General features: G+C 42.9%; 1 protein-coding gene across 8 annotated transcripts in view; it reads right to left on the bottom strand.

Annotated features, from left to right (window-relative positions):
• The window catches only part of Tmem131l (transmembrane 131 like), a 137,839-nt gene that overhangs the window by 36,537 nt on the left and 78,832 nt on the right, over positions 1 to 22,470 (bottom strand). For 6 of the 8 annotated variants that reach the window (XR_005879503.1, XM_040752589.1, XM_040752587.1 and 3 more), the window contains exons 8-18: positions 10,545 to 10,622; positions 10,197 to 10,350; positions 8,686 to 8,744; positions 8,257 to 8,365; positions 7,260 to 7,353; positions 6,648 to 6,801; positions 6,120 to 6,290; positions 4,745 to 4,814; positions 3,550 to 3,664; positions 1,703 to 1,844; positions 354 to 463 (exon numbers count right to left, since the gene is read on the bottom strand). Coding sequence is in view for 7 of the 8 variants with exons in the window: in XM_040752589.1 (XP_040608523.1) it covers positions 354 to 463; positions 1,703 to 1,844; positions 3,550 to 3,664; positions 4,745 to 4,814; positions 6,120 to 6,290; positions 6,648 to 6,801; positions 7,260 to 7,353; positions 8,257 to 8,365; positions 8,686 to 8,744; positions 10,197 to 10,350; positions 10,545 to 10,622 (1,256 nt within the window). In the remaining variant the exon portion in view is untranslated. The remainder of the gene's footprint in view (positions 1 to 353; positions 464 to 1,702; positions 1,845 to 3,549; positions 3,665 to 4,744; positions 4,815 to 6,119; positions 6,291 to 6,647; positions 6,802 to 7,259; positions 7,354 to 8,256; positions 8,366 to 8,685; positions 8,745 to 10,196; positions 10,351 to 10,544; positions 10,623 to 22,470) is intronic. The other 2 variants (XM_040752585.1, XM_040752591.1) reach the window with 1 other exon arrangement.

Genomic DNA, 22,470 nt, shown 5'->3' with positions numbered 1-22,470 from the left:
TGCTATCCAATCTAGTCTCAAACTCATGACCTTTCCAGCTCAGCCTCCCAGTAGTAGGATTACAGGCAGGCACCACTGGATCTGTCTTTAAGCTCACTTCTCAATTTTAGAAGCTTATAGAAAATTTGGGACAGTTTCTTTAACCCAAGAAAAGAATGCTCCATTGGAGGGCAGACCAGGCACAGGGACAATGAAGGTGCCACACCGAACAGTGCCAGGATTTCCATCAGGCCACATGCATCAAGGGATCAGGCTCCTGGCTACATGCTAGGGCTCACACTGTGTGCCAGCACGCCGAGGGTGGAAGACAGGGGTGCAGGAGTTCCCCAGAGCCTGCCCAGGGCTCTTCCTACCATTTGTGCAGCAGGCGCACTGCGGCTTCAGGGTTCGGGTACAGGGAGAGAGGCAGCAGCTGCAGGGAGACTGGCCGAGGGGACGGGTTCCTCACCACAAAGTATTTCACCTGGATTTGAAGAGAGGAGGGTTAACATGGCAAGAACATGGTACCCTCCCAAGGAATTCCTGCCAAAAGAACATGGCCTGAACCTCACTAGGAGAGCCGTCATAGAGCTTAAAAGGAAACGGCCTGAAGATTTCCAAACAAATCCATGAGGGAGTACACCAGATTCTGAACAAGGGTTCAAAACCCCTAGCACTAGGTGTTGAGGTGGGGGGAGAATACCATGAATGGTTTCCTGGACAGACCCAGGAAAAGAGTGAAGCAGACCAAGAGGTCAGTGCACTGAGATCCTGGATTGCATCTGAGGCCAAGGGGAAAAAGGAAATCCCTGTAAGGTAAGACGTTAGAAAGTCTTACCTACAGAATATAGATTAGGTAACAGCATCATAATGTTTCATTTTATATTCTGATTAGAAAAGCAAATGCCCTTGTTCTTAAGTAATTCATACAGTCAGTTAGAGGCAGCCCAACATCTAACATTCAGTAGTTCATAAAACTACACCTATGTCAAGGGAGAGAGAATGACAGGAAAGTGTGCCACGTTGAACACTGAAGACTCCAGGGTAAAGATGCTTGTCACAAGCCTCAGAAACTGAGTTCACTCTCCGAAACCCACGTGGTGAAAGAGAGAATCAGCTCCTGAAAGGAGTCCTCTGACGTCCCCTGTACACCACACACACACCATTAAGGGGCAGTGAAGTACTACTCTTGAAACTTAGACATGAGCACACGGTACAGTATGCAATCAACTTAGTGTGCTGTGTTGTTAACCGGTCCCCTTTGTCCCTTCCTGCCACCCAGATTAGGTGGGAGAAGAACATGGGGAGGGAGAGCCAACACACTTCAGATGAGTCAGAGCAGACACACAGTGCCCAGGTCACTGGTGACATCACAGAGCAACCTGGCTCCCTCTAGATTTCCACTGGCTAAGGGTCTCTCCATGGCACAGAAACCTGTGACAGCCGGTGTGGACCGAGATTCTCCTCACTGCCAGCTGTTGAGTCCTCACCTCTAACACTTAACTTATGAAGTTCATACCCAACTGACATCTCTTTGTACAAGGGCTTTGAACTTAGCTTCTCATCTTGTCCCTGTGACATCCCCACTCAGTGTCCTAATGATGTTTGTGTGAATTTCAATTAATTTCTTCTAAAATCAGTCTCCTGGAATAAGTAGCCTAGTACTCTGAGAGCCCCCGGCTTGGGTGCCACTGACAACGGAGACGAGCCGCAACATCCTTACCACACTGTTCCTGAGGGCGGTGGGACTGAAGCTCAACAGAAGGCCGGGCTCCAGGACCAAGCGAGGCAAAAAGGAAACAAAGGGTTCTGGGTCCTTGGATTTCTTTGCAGAGACAAACTGAGTCATTCCCAAAACGTTTCTCCTGGAAAATTGGCAAAGGAAAACGAATGATAATAGTAATAAAGATATACAAAAAACAACCTTTACATTAAAAAATAATGGAAATACTAAATCCCACTCACTCTAAAAGGAACAAGAACTCTTAGGGAAATGGTTGTTGGTAGAATTAGGAAAGATAGTGTATGACTGATCCTAGAAGTCTGATGACATCATCCTGGGGCTCAGCACTTTTACATGTCAGAATTCCCGAGTTCAATGTCTGACATTAAACACATACACACATGCGCACACACATAAGTACTCACACCCAAACAAAAAGCCCGTTACTAGAAAGTAAGCAAATGTTCGGAGAACGACTGCAATTTTGGTGCCACATCAAAGAGACACACAAGCTACTCAGAAGGACATTACAGTAAAGTTTGAGTTTGTCATTAAAACTAATAATCACGGGGCTGGGAACAGGCTCAGTGAGGAAGAGCGCTTGCTGGGTGTAGGGCACTAAGTATGGGTGCTCAGCCGCCGAAAGGCAACTGTGCATGGCTGTAAGCACACCTGAAGCCTCAGCCCCGCTGGGAATGGTGAGCCCCACCTCAGTGAGACACAGAGGACACTAACACATCCTCCCCGGGTTTCCACATGTGTGAACGTGTGTGTACACACATGTTCCCATGTATACAACCCCACACACAAATTAACAAAACGGTAACAGAAATAAAAGACACACATGAATTGGAAACTGTGGTGACGCTCAAAGGGGGCTTTAGAAGCACAGTTTGTGTTAATAAATGGAGCGCAAACAATGTAATGCCATTTCATAGCCATTAGTCTAACTGAGACAAGGTGTGCCCATGAGTACTACAACCGTGGTGTGCAAAGTCTTAGGGATCAGCAAATTTACATAATCAGACTACTGAATGACCAAAGGAAAAAGTTTCCAAGGTGGGTATCTGTCACAAATCACCTACAGCAATGATTCAACTTTCCAATGTGAACCATGGGACAAAATGACCATTGGTGTGTTTCCTGAAGTGACATAGTCACAACACAAAACCAGCAGGGAACCAGTAGTTTTGCTAAAACGGATGCAAACTTGAAAAACCAACTTAACAAACAAACAAAAACCCACAGTGTGGCATTTTCTGTCTAGACTAAAAAAATTATTAACATGACAAAAACTAAAGGCGGGTGCAGCTCTAGTCTACAGACTATACAAACAAGACAAGAGGGCACAGCCCTGAATGACCTGAAATAAAGTGGGAGGGGCAGGCTGTAACAGGTATTATAGGCCAACTAGGGAACTTTTAGTATGAACTATATGTGATTCATCATTGGTCAATTTCTGGTTGCAGTTGTGATGTTACATATTGAAGAATATTTTCTAATCATTTTCTTCTAATAATGAGAGCCTTAATATGATAGCTAGCAAAGATTTTCCCAAGAAAGTACTGAGAGCTCAAGGATGAAATTCACTGCTTATTTTCAAACAACTCAGTAAAAAGTGGTCCGTGAACATGTGCATATATATGCACAAAGACAGAAACAATACACAAAAAAGGCAAATTTTGACGACCACTGAGCAAACTCTAGTTGAGGAACAGATGAGAAACATTTACTGTGCTGCCCTGTCCACACTTCTGAGGCTGGGGTTTGCTTGATCACCAACAAGTATAGTGCATAGTGCACTAGGAAGCACTGACTTCCCCAGCACCAATCCAAGGAGGACACACCTGCAAACATCGCCATTTTTACACTTCTTCCATCTTTCAAACAGTTCATTTGCAAGTTCAGAATCCACATCCCAGGTAGACCGATCCAGAGAAAGACTTCTATCCCAAGTAGTTTCTAAAAGTTAGACCAGATTCAGAATTTAGATTTACAAAGTACAATTAAATTAGTAAACAATGTCAAGGGCGGACGGTTAGACTTCTCAAACTAAGAGGGCTGTGGTGTGGGTAAATCCTGTTGCTTTCCTCTGAAAATCCCTCTAACTCAATGGCACATGATACATCAAATTAAACAAACATGTAAAAAGCAAAACCAAAGCGAATCATGTGAAGGTAACAACATAAAAGACACATGGTTCATGGTAACAACCTGAGATAAATTAAAACTATGCTTGCAGCATTTTCAAAGCTCCGTATCTAAAATGCAGACCTGCTTCCATGGAAACACCCTTTGCCAGCTTCATCTTTCAGGGTACTATGAGGGTCAGGGATATGGAGGGACAAACAGTAGTTCTCAAGGAGGGCACAGACCAGCAGTTGATCCTGTACAATGCATATCCATCAACTGGTCTATGAGTTATCTCATGCCTACCTGACCTGTCTCCACTAATGGGGGTGCTGGGAAGAAAAGGGGGTTCTCCCAAAGCTAAGTTTGTACTTTAAGACTCTCTTTACAACAGAAATCTCAGTAAATCAAAGAACAAAGAGAAAAATAAGCCAAAACCCAAGCTCAACTTCCAAACCACTACCAAGGCCTTCAGTTTCACACGACACTTAGCACTTCCTGAATTATATATTATAATTATATATTATAATATATATATATATATAAACCCAGGTCTGCAGATGAAATTCCCAGTGACTCTAACTTCTATCAGCTTTAATACAGAGTCCCAATTTTCCAGTTTTTCCTGGTGATAAGGCTGCTAAGATCAAACACTGAGTCATGTCTCCAGCCCTTATTTTTCAGTATCTCACAAAGCCACAGCTACATAAGTGTAAGTAGCCTGGTTGGGTCTGGAGGATTATCAACTATTTCAGGTCACTCTGTCAATGATCATGCTCTTTAACCATAGAGTGTGATGCAATTTCTTTAGGAGAATGAATTATTAGTGAATTCGGTCTACTAATGCTAATTCTCTCACGGCTGTTCATCCCCCACACTGGAGTGCTACAGAGATCCTAAGGCAATACTTACCTGGTTTTGATTTTCCCATGAAATAATGCATGCCACAATGTGCTATCACTTCAAAACCCAGACTCCCTTCCTAGATTGAAAAGTAATATATGAATAACTCAAAACACAACACTCAGCATAAAAATCCTAACACACTAAAACAGGAAGCAGACATTGGCCTCTACCTCAATGGACTCCCCTTTAACCAGAAGCCAAACAACTACGAAGCTATTTCTTTGTTCCTTTGTCATCTCACAGGGTCACCACAGTGGCTTCTACACATACACCCTCAATGCCTACAATGACAACTTACAGTGGCTTCTGTAAAATCGTCAATGTCTAAAACTACAATTATTGGGCCCACAAGACACCAAGCTGCCATATGAATTAGATTTGGAACATTTCTGGTGGTTGTGTTCGGCTTGTTTTGCAGTGTACTTTAAGCCTCTAGACGGGGTATGCTGAGACTGACTCACCTGCAGCTGCCCCTCCTACAGGTCTGGAAAGCGCTTGTGCTCTCCTCCACACGCTGCTGAAGCCTGCCTCCTGCTTCCTCCCTTTAGTCACTGTTTTATATGTCTCTCTTGATTGGGGAGGGCTATTTACTAAGAAATACCTCCTGCTCAAAACACGACTAAATGGATGAACCTCACACTCTTACTGAGTTTGGTGTGTAGAGTCCTAACTTCACACTCTTGGCTAAAGGCAAGGTACTTCTACCTATGAAACATCAACACTAATAAGAAAAAAAAAATCATAAAGATGATTGCATGAATGTCTCATAGTGAAAAACCAGAACTCAGTGTTATACAAAATAGCTTGGCTCCAAAAGAAGCAATAATTAAATGAAAATAAACATTAAGAAAAAATGGGACATGCTTAAAATAATCTTAGCTGAACATAATTTGCCCAAATTTTAGGAAGAATTCGTTCATGAACCTCTTAGGCTTTTACAGTGGACCCCTAAGAAAGTTCAATGATTATGAGCAACTGAGAACCACTTAAAAGAAGTCTGTTTAAAACACCAGATAATCTGACTTACTTGAAGCCCCTGCAAACACATACTTTCTTTCTACAGTAAGCAAATGCTCCGTACTTCCCACTCTTTGGGAATCCAGAGCAGAGCATCTGCCCCGAGTTTGCTCCTCAGCAGCAAAGAGAAAAATGATGATTTAGTTTATTAAATAATCATTACTTCATGATTATTTCTAAGTCAAGATGTCCACATCTAAACACATCTGCCATTTAAGACTGGCTTGGTGATGTCCTTCAATGTCTTAGATAGCCTTAAAGAGGGTGAACTTAACTGAGTTAATAAAAGCTAAACACCACAAGGCAATACAAGGCAGCTATAACTGCTAGATGGCACTACAGCACGCGATGTTGTACACGATACCTTGGTTGGGGCTGAGAAAATCTGCAGCGGTATTGCAAAAACAGCACCTGTGTTCGTTGCCAGAAAGACATTGGTGAGAATATTTAGGGCAATGCCTTTAACAGCAAGTTTCAGAGAAAATATATTCCAACAGCCTGGGGGTAGAGACAAAGGGCCAGGGAAACTCAGAACCTAAAAAGAAAAGGAGAGACACTTTTTATGACTAAAATCATTATAGTATAATGCTAAATGTCTTCTATAGTCTAGAAATTAGAATTTTACTCCACTCATTCCAGATCAAAAGTCAAATATTTATGACTTCAAACAAAGTTTCATTTTCAATGAACACTATTCTGGATGTCACAGCAGAAATCTTGAAATACTTAGTGAAAACACATATAATCATAAATAGAGCTTACTCCGAAAGACGGAAAATACAGCTAGCTACCAATCAAGCTCTAAAAGTAAATCTGAAATGTTAAAAAAAAAACTATATTTGCTTTAAAAATTGTAAGTTAAAATTAGTTAAAGAAAAAGGATTGTGTATACCTTTAAAAGGTGCTTGGCCTCCTTGGAAACAAAAACATCTTTTAATACAATACTATGGTCAAAATGGCTGCGGTACCATATTGACCACTCTCCTGTTGCGTTCTCGTGGCTCTCTATGTGAAACTGGGCTGTAGAGGCATCCACTCTGAAATACCTGTAAACAGAAGACATGAATGTGACCAGCCCTGAGTTGGCACAGCTATCTGTCCTTCCAATGAAGAAACGGGAGCAGAAAACATTATCTTTGTGGGAAATGACTATCAACAGCATCTCAGACTTCAGCCTTCTAGCTCACCCATAGAGCAATACAGGCAAGGCTGAAGTGACCCACCCATGACCAATGCGAAACCAGGATCTAAACACATCTCAGAAAATACCGCAGGAGCAATTTCTTCTGATTATCTGGTCTAAACCTACCCTCTACACTGAATTATTTAGCCCTGTTTCTCCATTTTGCTACAACATCATCTGAGGTAGTTATGCTAATACAAGGTGATGCCAGTTCAGAAAGAATTATACAGGAACAACGGTCATGATTTTAAAGCACTGCCAAATGATAAAACAAACATATAAAGAAACAAAAAGACTTCAGGAAAGGCAGAGTGAACCTACCCCTGGACCACAGGAGAGGAGAGGCACGCTCTTAGTGCTGGGGTGTGCTTCCTTTTCCTCACACCCACAATTCCACTGTCACATGAGCTACCTGCTATGGGTACAGAGAAATAAATGTGAAACATAAGCATCAGTATCTTTCTTGTTGCTAAACCTGAACAAAAATGAGGTGGATTTATTTATGCATTTCTAATACACTCTGCTGTCTCCATTAAACAGTATGGAAGGTAACATAACTCCTTTATGTTCCCATTTTGCTCCTTGCTAGCTGATAACAGTCATCAGGAATACAGTATCTACACCCTTCCCTTCCTCTTTTAAACCAGCCTCTCAATTCTTTCGGGGAAACAAAGTCAGGACTTAGAAGCTTTTCCTTTACAAAGGTCTGCCTTCGCTATAAATAAGAGGTCCTTAGCTCCTTTACTTGGTGGAGTAAAGAAGAGCCAGAGAGGAACGGGAGGGAGTAAAATCCAAGTGGTCCAGGGAAGTGCCCTGGTGAGCGGTGCAGAAGCAGACAATACTTCAGGCTTCTTTTGCTCTAGAACACGACTGCTGATGAACTCTTAGCTTACATACCGAAACTGCTTCTAGTTAACGAAAACGCGTGGTTCCAAACCAAACTGTAGAGTCTACCTTTATCACAGTCCCCAAGTATCTCAGACAGCGAAACCCAGTGCTTTCTTGAACACTCTTGCTATAGGTATACTATGCATGTTCAGGGTTACTCAGAGCCCTTTAAGCACCTACTGGCTGCATTTCACTCACAGAGTGTATCTGGAGGCCTCATAGTAGCTACAGGGCACACTAATCTCTACAGGAACTTGCCTGAACCAGCACTGTCAGTGGGCTCTGAGGCTGCTCAGAATTCCATGGGAATTCATTTACAGGATACCTTCTAACTGTGAATAGGAATCTAAACACAGGACTGCATTTAAACTCACTATGGGCCAAGTAACCCACTAGAGAACAGGAATATCCCAGCAGTTTAAGTGAGTACCTCTGCAAACGAAGGAAGCAATTTTTGTGAAGTTTGTTGTGGACGTATGGAGCAGTACCGGTTCAAACTGCAGAGACAGGGCATTTTTCTGTGAGAAATGATGTATATCCTAAAACAACAAGAAATAAGTCCAAGTCATTCCCCTCAGTCAGGAGGAACTCAGTAAATAGCATAGAGCAAGACTCCCAGAAACTGCTCAGCAGCTGAGTCTACAACAGCAGAAAGGGGGTGCTGACAACCACCACATAAACAGGGTGTTCAAGCACGGGAGAGTGGGCTTAAATGACAAGCAAAAAAAACAAACAACAAAAAACAAAAAAAAACCCAGACACAAAGGCCTCTGCATCTTTTCCTGGGAATCCCTAAGGATCTGAACCAAAATGCACACTTGTAATTTCAAATGACTTATATACAAGCTTCAGCAATTACCTGGATCCAAATAAGGCTGTTTCCTGAATGCAATACATACATATTTACTGCAGATTCATCTGTCCAAAAGAATCAGAGCAATTAGGTTAGAACAGAGAGCCACAGACTCTCCACACTCAACACAGTAAGATACATTATACATTTCTAAAAAGACAAAAAAAAAATTCTACAACCCTGAAATTGAATGGAAGAGTCATTTTCTCTGGCTCCTTCTGGGGTGTACGCATGAATGAGTACAGTACTGGGGATCAAAGCCAGAGCTCCATGTATATGCGGTGGGTCTTTAAATCACAGGAAGAGTGAGCCTTACAAAAATAAAAACAACAACAACAACCAAACAAACAAAATGCCTGAACATGTAGCTTCTCACACACTGAAGAGCACACAGGACCAAAACTGATATACTATGCTCGGTCTGAATAACAGTAACCAAGTAGGCAGCTTTAGGAAAGTATGCTCTCCAGTTATCTGGACAGTCATGTGTTTCCTCGTTTAAACTAACACACTTGGGAGGAATTAAATTCTAGTACCTCAGAAGGCAGACTCCCCTTTATCTATCATTGCAATGTGTTCCCTATTGGACAGGGGTCTTCTCAGCATGGGCGCCCACCTGCCCATTACAAAAGCCAACAAACTACAAGCAGGAACAGGGTTCTGTCCCTTACTACTGCATCCAATTCTAAAGACTGGAAGGTAAATGATGTTTGTTCAACAATTAAAGCTGTAGAGCTCAGTGATGGATGTGGGAAGCTATAGGCTCAGTCCCCAGCACAAGATTGGTGATGGGGAAGGAGAGGACAGAACACACATGACACTCCTGACTGCCAATAAATAACTATGCTTTTCTATCATTTGTGTCTAGTAAATATACATACACATAACAACACAGTTGTTATAACCAATATGCAAATCCCACATTATGAATCTCATGCTTTGTATAGTATGTATCTCCTAGAAGTGCTCTTCAAAAGTTGAACTGCCAAAATAGGCTATTTCTAGTAAGTAGAACATGTTTCCAAAGAGGAATTCTTCTCCAAGCTGTTGAACATCCAGAAACAACCAGCTATAAGCTACTAAGAACATGAAACAGCATGATCTGATCAACGGAGCTTCTGCAACTCCGACCGCTGGAGTAAGACTCAGGATTTCAAACCCTTGGTGATGTTTATTGTAAGGCAGTCATGCCCACGTCATTTTCTTGCTATCCCCAGAAAACTTATCCCCAGGGAGACTCTAAACAGCTTGCAATGGTCACCTAACTTCCGTGAACTAACACAGCCTGAGTAGCTGCAAACCAAGAACTAGATCCTGTTGCAATCTGCTCGAAGCTGAGGCTCCTTGTTTTGATTCTTTGACAAGACCAAGTAATGATGTAGGGAAACCTAGACTTGATGCAAGAAAGAGGGTTTAATCCTCGGTGTTTGGACAAGCTAGATGGAGACAGGCCAGGGGCCAGTGCACACTCCACTGAGCTATAGCCCCACAACAGAAACCGTAAGACCCCACCTTACCCGTGGTCTCAGACTCAGCAGTAGCTACATAAACAATAGAGAGGTGATCTAACAGGGCTTGAGTGTTCTCTTCAGGTTGCCTTGAGGAGTTTTCCACAGCTACAACTATGCTCATCTCCAAGGGTAAAGCATCACCAGGCCCCAGATAGCAACTCTGAAATGGGAGGTGTGGGGAAACAGGAAAACTCAGAAACAAAAAAAACATCTGAACTTTGTGACTGCATATTTTTGAAAAAGAGGAACACTTAAGGCAATAGCACGCTTATGGTGAGAAATGCACCACTGCTTTGATTTTGATTTTTAAGAGGCGGGAAAGAAAACAGGGAGATCTGCTAAATGTTGTTTTACCTTTAATTGCTGACACACTTTATTATGTAAACTGCACTCCAGTTGCACCCGAAGGAGGGTGGTATTAGTGGTTTCTGCCTAAAAGAAGAAAGAGGCAAAAGAACTTAAGAGGATAGTAACAACCAATTCTGAGTAGCTGCTAAATGCTGCATGTTTTGTAATGGGAATATATTCTGCTGTCACACGCTTACACTCAAAAGAAATAACTGAAAGTTCCTAGTAATGCAGGAAGCAAGTACAGATGACCCAAGCATACACACGAATAGGATGTGTTTAACACTGGATTCAAACAAAGGAGTATACTTTTATTTTAAAGTGGGTTTTCTCAGTAATAACAAGCATTGCTGTTTTTTGTTTATTTTAAGGGTGTGTGTGTGTGTGTGTGTGTGTGTGTGTGTGAGTGCGCATGCACACTCATGCCTAAAGAGTGTTGGTGCCTAAGGAGGTCAGAAGAGGACATTAAGTTCCTTGGAGCTGGAGTTATATATAGGTAGTTGTGAAATTCCCTGTATGGTGCTAGGAATCAAACTGAGGTTCTCTGCAAAAGCAACAAGTGTCGTTAGCCATCAAGCCACCTTTCCAACTCCATGCTTGTTTGAACAAATTCTCACAGTATAGTCCTGGTTGCCCATGAATTTATGATCTTCCTGCCTCAGCGTCCTAAATGTTAAGATTATGAGTATGTACTTCCATACACAATCAATCTGCTGGGTTTTTTTGTTTGTTTGTTTGTTATTATTATTTTCTAGTGTGTGCTTCTTTCAGCCCAATGACCCTAGAATCTGGCAGAAACCTCAATAGTCGATGTCCAAATGTCAGCGGCCTGTCATTTTTAACATGTGAAAGAGCTAGGGATGGAAGAAGGAAGTATGAGGAAAGAAACAAGACTCTGTCAAGTTCAAGTATCTCAACCAAATGGGGTAAGCTCCTGACAGGAAGACAGCTGTCCAGGTGGAGGGGTGGGTTTACAGACGGGAGAAGAGGCAGGGAAGCTAGTGTCCCATGCAATCTCAGGAACTTGGCCTATGAGTGGTTCTCTTGCATGAAGTCTCTATCATAGTCATTATAAAAGGAATACATTCAGCCCAGGAGCCAGAGTAGGAGCACTGGGAGAGCTCAGCACAGGAAGAAGGCTTGCTTAATTATGTGTGAGCATCTGATTCCTGGCGGAGCCACTGTTAAGTAGAATCACAGCCATCAAGTTTGATTTGCTAGTATAACCTTGCTCTAGTACATAACAGAAGAATTCATTATATGGGCCAGAGTGTAGCTCAATGATAAAGCAAATGCTTTTTTGTTGTTTGTGAAGGCCTGGGTCCACTGGTTCATTCCTCAATACTAAAAAGAATTACTGTAGTTCTCATTCATGCGATTAAAGTACAGAAAAATTAATAAAGTATACTACATTTTTAAATACAGTGCAAAATATTTCAGATGTATTTTGAGCATGTAAGTGAAATCAAACAAAGACTTATAAAATCACTGCTACAGTCTGCAACAGAACCATAGTGTGAGGCTGTGAGCACAGACTCCTTGCCACAGCTGCCCCACTGGTCTTCAAGGGCCACTGGGACCGGCTGGCTAATGACTGGCTTCGTCCTCCCTCCGTGCTCCTCCCAAAGCTGCACAGGCTGCACAGAGTGGGGCTGTATACACGTGGACAATTCTCCGTCAAGATGTGGGCCACAGAGAGGAGGATTGATCTTCAGTCAAGGACGTGAGGGTCTCCGTGCTCCCACTAGAACCTCAACACAACCTCTCAAAGTACAAGTATGAACAAATCCTTCCACCACAGATACAGGCCAAGAAAGTCCACCATTGGTCCAAACTATGGGGCAGTCACGAGTAACAGCCACACAGCCTGGTCCAACGGGAATCTCTTTTAACCCCTCTTTTCTCCTTCTCTCCATGTCCCTGCTTCTGTGTCCGTCTGTCAGACACGGTTGATCTGCTTGTGCTTCCCCACCCCCACCTCCCAGGGGGAGATCTCCAACCAGCCGGGTCTTCAGCGTATCTTCCTGCTGCACAGGCCTTGCTGCACAGGGCCCCAGCTCACCACTGTCTACCCGTACTGCCATGAGTCACACAGCTGTCTAATCGAAACCCAAGGAACCAGCTTCAGTTCACTGCCTCACGCTCCAGTAAATGAAGTCAAGAGTCGGTTACAGTGCCTCCTCAGCCCCCCCTAAACCTGTGGGCGTGTCTCCATCCTAACACAGTGAGACCAGGACGGCAAACTGTGCCCCTAGCCTAACTCCAGTCTTCTGATGAGGCCTTCCTGGAGCACAGCTGTGCACCTGGCTGTCGGCACAGTCTGCTCTGCTCCACCAGTGCTGAGTGCCTGCCGTGCAGAGGACTAAGCCTAAACAGCGGCACTAGTCAGTAGCTAATTTACTCCTCATGCCCCAGCTTATATACCCCATGTCTGAATAGCCAGCTGTCACTTACATATCGACCTGTTACCTAACTTTTTCTAACGGTCCTCACTTACACCATAACAATTATGGTGTGATCTGCCCTCTCCAGATCACAAGTACTCAATTCCACGCTTCTGCCCAAGCACTTGATATAATGCTGGTAAACTAACAGCGAGTGTGCAGTCACAGACACCACGGATATGGGAAAGCTCGAAATAGGCAACACCCACAAAATAAAAGAATAAATCAAAACCTGACACTTGGTATGCACTTTTGACCTGAAAATTTCAATTTTAATGGAAAAATCATATTAGTATATTTTTTCCATTTTTCTTTTATGGTTGCTTTTTTTTTTTTTTTTGTCTGAGACAGGGTTTCTCTGTATTGCTTTGGAGGCTGTCCTGGAACTCACTCTGTAGACCTGATTGGCTTTGAATTCACAGAGATCTGCCTGCCTCTGCCTCCCGAGTGCTGGGATTAAAGGCTTGGACCACTAATGCCCAGCTAGTATATTTTCAAAGTACACATTTATAAAAAGGTGGGTTTAATTTTTGAAAACTTTTCTTCCCTCTAACATTTCTCCAAATGGAGAAATAATGTTGAGAGTTCAGAATGACAATTTACACATGATCAAGGGTTAAGAGCACAGTGACCTAATATGATTTTTAGCTAATGTTATGTTATTCTTGGTAAATTTTTACATGGGTGATTTTTATAATCTGCCAATTAAGCAAGACTCATGCACTTAGTAGAAAATTAACAAATAGAAACTACTATAGATTGAGTGACTTTTTTGTTTTTGGTGGGACTTGAAGGAGAATTTTTTTTTACTTTGGAATATTTTCACATATATCAATAGCTTTTTTGAAAATGGGACTCATGTTTAAACACAAAATTCACTTATGTTTCATATACTTTATACATACAGTCTGGATGTAATTTTACATAGCATTTTTAAAGAAATTTTGCCAGTGAAAAGAATTTGTATACATTAAACTATCACATTTGTGGTGTTCTGCTGAGGCTCAAATTTTTTCAGATTTTAGAGCACTTTGGATTTCAGATTCTCTGATTTAGAAAGGGAGAACTATTTTATTTGTCATAGGGTGTATTTCAGAACCCCACAAGGGGGGGCTCAAGTATGTCCGTACTGCCTGTGACCTGAGTGCATTTGTCAAAGGGACATTGAAAGTTGACATTTCTTTTCCAGAAGAACAAAATTGTTGCAATCTTAATTAATCTTAACAGAGAAACCAAACAAACAAACAAAATCCTCTGAAACTTCCCGTTTTGCTTTGTTCCAGGACAGCCTCCAAAACAATACAGAGAAACCCTGTCTCGAAAAACAAAACAAACAAAAAAAGAAATCAGAATGGATTGAATCTATTCTTTCTAGATACATAAAAGACGATACATAAGATTTTAAAAAGCCATTCCAATATACAGCACTCAAGAAAGCAGAAACAGTAAAACCACTTTGCATAGAGTCCGTGGTTTTGTGGTAAAGGGAGTATAAGGGACTAGGAACTGAGATCTGACGCCATCTCTGTCCATTTGCCAAGACATTTAGGAGCAAAGTGTGAAGTTCTGTAACAGTGTGAAATAAAATAGGAAACAAAGTGGTAAAGCCCTAAATCATTGACAACTTTTACTGCCACAGTGAGCCATAAGATGACAAAGAACACAGGAATCACCCAGACCACATGAACACGGCACTTGAAACGAGGTTTCCAAATGAAAGCTGCCCTGGAAAGTCCCAACTTTACAACCTATTTTTCTCAGACACTTCACAGCTTCAAAAGCTAACTCTTTTGTGCCAACACGACTACTAGTAGGAACACAAGTTCTGCACAAACCAAGGGACACTCAGTTGGCAGCCCAGACACATGGGGTTATTACAACTGAGTCTGCAAATGGCCTTGCAGAAAATGACCGCTACCCCAGGCCCTGCCCCCGAATACAACTCTCAGACCCTATAGCCAACTATCATTCAGTGTATGACAGACAGGGTTAGCTGAATTGTTAGGACGTGCAGAATGGCTGTTTCTCACCGATATTAAACAGCAATTCTTTTTCATCCCCACCATTAGCTTATATTCTCAGTTGCCAGATCCAATCATAACACAAGTGCACAAGTCTAGAGCTGCCTGGAATTAGTTTTTGATTTGTTTTGTTCTAAATAGGGTTAATCCATATTATTTCAAGGTCGGACCCCCACCATCCTCTGTAAGATCCCACTTCCATCCTTAAGAGAGTTAGTGAACTACTCCGGGCAGAAAGAGACACAAACTACTGGATAGAGAAGAGGGAGGTGGTTTGCTTCTATTTGATCATTCACAATTATGCACTTCCTTAGTTCAATTCCACAACAAATAATTTACATGTTTGTGGAATGTGACTTTTCCCACGTTAAAACTGAGGGGGAAAACACCTTTTCCTCACTTCTTTGGTTTCTAAGGGAAATATTTTGTTTCTAAAATACTTCAAATACTTTTCATCTAATGTAACAATTAGTTCAGAACCCAAAATTTGGGGGGACAGGGCCACGTGCCATGTACCACCCCCACAAATATTTCAGAAACTTTGAAGGTCAGACACAAGCAGTCTAGAGTGAGGTAACCCTCAGACAACGAAACGGGTCAACCATATGCAAGTGGGCGGCATTCTCCAAACAACTTGGCTTCTCATTTGAAGGGGTTTCTGGGACCACCGGCTGTGCCTCTCTTCTCCTTGCTCCCTGACCACCATGAGGCGAACAGCTTTGTTTTGTCCAACCACACACACACTAGCCATGGACACTGCCTTGCCTTGCTCGACGTGTTGGAAACCATGTGTTCATAGGGTGAAAGCATGAGTCACAGTCGGTCTTGCCTCTTCTTTTCAATGTATTAAAAAGTGGGGAGAGGGCACGCGTGTGCAGGCCTGGGCACATGTGTGGGAGCCAGAGGTGGACAGCAGGGCACCCGCTCTATCACTCTCCAGAGGTGGACAGCAGGGCACCCGCTCTATCACTCTCCAGAGGTGGACAGCAGGGCACCCGCTCTATCACTCTCCAGAGGTGGACAGCAGGGCACCCGCTCTATCACTCTCCAGAGGTGGACAGCAGGGCACCTGCTCTATCACTCTCCAGTCACACACTGAATGTGCAGCTGGGCTGCTGCCACAACACACCCGGCCTGCCTGTCTCGACCCCTTCAGCAGGAGCACTACAGGCATCTGGATTGCTGGGGACTTGACCCCAGTTCCTCATGTTTGTGCAGCAAGCACACTTACCTGCTAGTCAAAGTGGCAGACACATGACAGCCTTGCTCATAATAGGCATGGTAGACAGCAAGAGCCCTGGAGGCAAAGTACTTCCTACACAATGTAAGAAGTTCTCTCAAACCTACTGAGACGGGGCTGGTGACTCCCCATCTGGGATCTTGGGCCCTAAAGAGTGTGTGTGCGAGTACACACACACACACACACACACACACACACACACACACACATACAAACTGATCCAGGAATCTGTGGAGAGCAGCTTGCAACTCTCTGGCTGCAAGTAAGTGGTACAGAAAGGGAAACTTTCCCTAAGAAATAAATCTAGAGCCTCCAGGGTCAACAGTGAGAGGTGATGGAAGTCCAATGCACCCCACATCTCAGCTCAGGAACTCTGCAGAGTTGGACACCATTCAGTCGGGTATCAAAAACAGGAGACAAAAGCCGGGCGGTGGTGGCGCACGCCTTTAATCCCAGCACTCGGGAGGCAGAGGCAGGCAGATCTCTGTGAGTTCGAGGCTGGACTGGACCGACAGCCTCCAAAACAATACAGAGAAACCCTGTCTCGTAAAAAAAAAAAAAAACCAGGAGACAAGGAACAAACAGACCCACAAAGCAGAGGAGTAGAAACCAAACTAGGGGCCAAGCTTCCGGTCTTCAATTCTGCTAGGCTCTGAGGGAGGGGCCGGTGTCTCAGGTGCCACCACCTCCTTGACACGGTGCCTAATTAGCCTTTTGTTCAGCAATCACACCTGCCCACCAAGCAGTATGTGCAAAGGTCTGGGGCTTGAAACAACCCGCTGAACCCAAGGCACTGTCTCCATCCTCTTCTGCCTTTTATAGGTCAAAAAACACTGGGGACAATTATGCTTAGGATTGGTGCCTCCAGAGCTGGGAGGAGCATGCTTTCCAGTTTCACTGGGTGAAAGGTTAATGCTGTGACAGTCTTGGGGATCTTACTAGGACTTTAAATGTAAGACAGGCTCAGGAGAACCTTAGGATTGAAACATTTGTCAGCTAGGAACACTGGGAAAGCCACACACAGTCTAGTAGAGGGAGCCTCCAAAGGTTCCCCAGCTGCACACAAGCACTGAGAAGCTCCCTGGCCAAGATAAAGAAAAGAAGGAAGGACTTCAAATTCTTTGTCTATGAACTCATGGCCAAGATAATCTGATATGGGTCTATAGCCTTCAACTTTCACATCTTGCCAGAAGACTGAGTCTGAATTTGAAAAATTTCCCTGAGAGCTTCATAAAAGAAGGTTTACATTCAAAATCTGTTTTTAAAGTTGTCATGAATTAATTCTAGCTGTGTGTCAGTCAAGAACTGGTTCTAAACTCTTCACTTAATCTAGTCATTAGCTATCCAGGAAGGATTACTACCATTTCATGGCTAAACTGAGGCACAGAAAGGTTACGTGACCTTCCTATAACCCAGAACCATGATTACTGTGCAAGTGGTGAGGTTTGAGGGTTCTTCTCATTACCCGCTAGCACCGATAGCTCTGGCTAGGGCACAGCAGCCTCTGTAGGCGTACCTTAGTGCTGCAATGTGACCCAGTACAGAACTCATCAACTCTCCTAGAGATCGCAGCTGAGGGTCTGGAAAGGGGAAAGACAAGGAAACAAGCATTCAAGCCTAGGCACAGTCACCTTCAGCACACCTTAGGGTTTTTCTAACACAAAGGCAGGGAAGGGACAGGCACAGGAGGCGAAAGAGCATGGTCTTGTTTCCTCCAGCTTCGCGGGATGCCAGCTGGCCCGAGACTATATAACTGGAGGAGTATTACAAGAACTGCTTCTCTGGCTCTCCCATCCTCTTGCCCCGGCTGCCTTCCCAGGAGGCAGAGTGATTCCTACTTATGAGCAGAGTGGTTCCTAGTTGTGTACTGTAAGGGAGACCAGGTGACTTTTCCCTTCTTCATGTCAGAATGAGGGAATCTGTTCTTCAGCTGCAAACTGCCCTCCAATGACCCAGGTGGCCTAACCTGGGGACAGGGAGATAGTATTTCACCTCAGATACTAAAGGAGAACATGCTAAGATGTTCTTTTATTTCTCTAATTCTTAATTCCTTTGGTTTGATTTTGTTTGAGACAAGAGGTTCACTATGTAGCCCAGGTTGGCCTCAAACTCTTAACCCCAGGCTGGCTTTCTTCTTGACCCCGCCCCCTCTATTTTTGAGGGAGGGTCTTGGCCAGAATTCAGAGTTCTGCTTTCTGAGTGCTGGAATAAAGGTGTCCTCCACCATGTCTGGCCCAAGCATGCCTAGCTTCCTAACCCCTGGTTCTCCACATGCAGCAGGTTCAGAGCTGGTCAGAAAAACACAGGCAGTGTCATCGAGGAAGCAAGCCTTCTAGCAGAAGTTTCTACAATATTCTAATACAATGACATAATTTCATAAACCGCTTATAATTTCCTTTTAAGAGTATTATTTAATTATCTATTAGTGAATTCAACTATTATTCCATCAATATACGACATGTAATACTGCCAGACTATCATTTATTAGTTAGGACATAAAGGTTGATACAGCTTATAACCTAGCAGAGGAAAACATATAAACATACCTTATCTAAACCGTTGAAGGGTTTCAGGAAACTACTCATTCCTCTCTACTAATCACATAGGACAATCAGGAGACCAGGACCCTTGACCTTTCCCTGCTATATACAACAGTCAGGAGATCAGAACTACTATGGGGCCCTTAAACTTTCCCCATTTTCTGTGTTTGCCTCCACAGCATAAATTAGGTTTGTGCAGCACATTTTTAAAGAAAAAACGTGTCCTTACCATTTCTCCCTCGCCTAATTGTGAGTGGAAAAAAGTCTCTCTCGTGTCTCCTTCCTCTACTCTACTGTCATGCTGAACGGACAGGGGTCAGTACCCATGAAGGTAACTATACAACTGCAACAGCTTGGACGCTCTCCCATGAGGCTCCAGCACCTGTTCCCGGCAGGCACCAACAGCAAAGGCTGAGAAGTCCTGGCCAGAGTGTATTACATGTGACACATCCTGAGAAAGCCTCTTCATCACACAGCCCAGCAACGTGATCCCTGATGGAGAGCTATCCCTCATCCACACACAAAATAGAAAATTACAGAAGACAGCTGGTATTAACAATGGTGACCTTTCCCATACATGTGGCTGTGTTTTGCAATATCCTTTTTGATGACACATATTAATTGTATTTATCAGTGGTGTTCAGTGTGATATTTTCACGCACACACACCAAACATTGCTCAAATGCACCCTCCCTCAGTTCCACCCTTCACTTTTCACGTCTCTAGTGTGTTTCACATGTTTCCTTACAAATTCATAACTTTTACAATCACAGCATATCTTGAAAACATACTCTCTTGAGACGATAGGGTGTTACCATGCATAAATGTGTACATACAAACACACATATACTGTACAACCACGTGCTATAAATTCCCATTAATTGTAACTCTCTAACTTTCCCATATTACCTTATAATTGCATTTTAGACAATTATTTTATAGTGCTTCCAAAAATTTAAGCTTGTTTTAGTCTTTCAGACAAATTGTGGATACTGTGATAACACATGCTTCGAAAATGGTTTTGATGAAATCAATCAATTTACCATTCTCCACATGTGAGCAGCCTCAATTCAAGAAGGTACAAAAGAAAAAAATTTTAAGTGTGTTTCATGGGGCACAACCCCTAGACAAAGAGCTACAGGCAATTAGTGACTCTGAGAGGGAGAACTGGTCTTCCCCAGAGATGAGTTCCCTAAATGGTTACGCCAGGTAGTCAGCTCTGAAAACATACATACCAGCAAAACTAAACAGGCTCAGCATGTTGTATGTTTATATTTATGTTATTTATGTGAACATCTATAGGTATATAGCCATAATAACTAGAGAAAAAGAGGCCATAGATTTGAAAGGAGAATTGGAAGAAGCAATAATGTATTCATATTTTAATTATTAAGAACAGCAAATAAATTGTGCCTGTTACTTTTTTTGTCAACTTGACACAACTTAAGGTTATCTGGGGAAAGGGAACTTCAAGTGAGAAAACGTCTCCATCAGACTGGCCTGTAAGCCATGTGTCTGATTAATAATTAATATTGGAGGGTTCCGCTCACTAGGGGCAATGCCACACCTCTGAGTAGGGAGTCCTGGATGATATTAAAACAAACAAAATCAAAACAAAACAAAAACAGGCCAAGCAAGTCATGATGAGCAAGCCAGTAAGCAGCACCCTCCATGGCCTCTGCATCAGCTCCTGCCTCTAGTTTCTGCCTTAGTTTTCCTCAGTGGACTCAGGATACATCAGTCAAATAAATCCTTTTTCTTCCCAACTTGCTTTTGGCCATGGTGTTTATAGCAGCAATAAAAACCAAACTAAGACATAAACAAGAAAAGTGTTACCTTCTTGTGAGCTAACACAAAATTCACACACTCAACCCACCACAAAGCTACATCACAAGAATACACAGTCAACCTTGGGCATTACACATTTGTCAAACAGTGGACCTCCTGGCTGTAGTCTGGAAGAAGCTCTAATATTCTGTTAAGCTGACAATTCAATTGGTCAGATCCTTTTTCCACTATGGAGCTTTAAACTGTCTCTATTTTGTTGCCATAATAAAAATGCTGCAAAAAAAATTTACTGGCATTTTTCTTTCCTGTGTCATGAAAAATTCAATACAGAGGAAAATCATTATGACATTTAAAACATTTGGGGAAAAATGTAAATCATAATCAGTTGTCATTTGCAATCCTAGCTCTAATCTTGACCTCCAACCAAGTAATTTAAACTCTAAGTCCTTCCAACAATTTCTAAAATAAGAAGGCTATCACCTGCTGTGGTGGTAAGTCGCTGAAGGTCAGCCCGTTGGTGTGGTAAAAAGGTGAAGTCCCGCCACCCTGGATAGAGTGACTGGTAGTGCTATTTGGGGATCTCAGCTCAAATTCCCATTGACTCACCTATCTATTTAAAACTCTGGGGCCTTCAATGTACTACACGGCAAGCTGATATGGACATTCTAAAAAAGACAAAATGGGCCTTGTCTGGGAGAGTCCCATGGAAGAGCAGGACAGAGAATATTACAGCAGGGTGTGGACCCAGTGCCAAAGAGAGAACACAGGGCTGACCTGGGAAGTTTGAGAGGAACTTACATTTGAACTGGGTCTTGAACTATATGGAATTAGGACACTTAGAATAGGGTAAAACTTCATGAGAAGGAGCTGGTAGAAAAAGCTGGTGTGCTCTGTGAAACTCAGAGGAGAGAGGCAGGAGTTCTCTCCAAGGATGGAGCATAAGAGACAGGAGCTCCAAAGATGGAGAGGGCCACTGGGCCCTAGCTAGGAATGGCCTTACATTTTACATTTTAACAGAGCTAAGTAAGGAGCTTGTATTCCCCCTTTATGCAACAGATCACATTACCATGGTGACACACATTACCCATCCACCCCCACCACACACACACACACACACACACACACACACAAATTCTGAGTCTCTTATTACACTGAAAATATTTTTAAATCACTCTGTCATCCTGGTTTCAGTTTTTATATAATAACTTAATTGACACATGCAAAATAATTTTATTTGTTAACTTCACTTTTCTCTTTAAAACAAAACCAAGTTACCTCTCTTCCAATGGAACTAAAGAGACATGTTTTTAAGGTTGCTACTGAACTTACTTCTGTCTAGACACCTCACTCTTTAGCTGTGCATGAGGCATTTTTAGGTCTCATACCAGAAAAAAAAATAAGGATGAAAATAATTCTGCCTTGAGCACTGGACACAGCGAACCCTGTGGAGGAAGCGTGACCTCCTACACACAACCCTGCCCCCGAGGGGAGCAACACTGGCAGACGTAAAATCCCAAGACACTGTCTTCACACTGGAACTGAAGACTCTTTGTGACCAGCAGAGTGGGCAACAGCCCCACAAACACGTGGAGTGCACACACAGGCAAACAGCTTAATTATACAAATGCTACACTGGGGATGTGTTTCCAGGGATTCCACAGCTACTTCGTAGGTTTACACTCTGTAGCATTTTACTAAGGTATATAATAAGCCCTGAAAAACATTTTAAGAATTTTCTTTTCCTAATCGTGACTAAGGTAAGAGAAAGTGAAATGGGTGCCTATTGGAAAACGCCTTCAGATGTCTGACCCGGACTGAATGCTGCCTTCTGACAAGGTTTTGTCTACAAACTTCAAATTCCACTCAGCACAAGAGCAGAGGCACTGTTCACAGCCCAGT

This window comes from Mesocricetus auratus, unplaced genomic scaffold (genome assembly GCF_017639785.1).
Source record: "Mesocricetus auratus isolate SY011 unplaced genomic scaffold, BCM_Maur_2.0 Super-Scaffold_100009, whole genome shotgun sequence".
NCBI lineage: Eukaryota > Metazoa > Chordata > Mammalia > Rodentia > Cricetidae > Mesocricetus > Mesocricetus auratus.
Note: the sequence above shows the minus strand (reverse complement) of the source record. Positions and strands in the feature narration are given on the sequence as shown.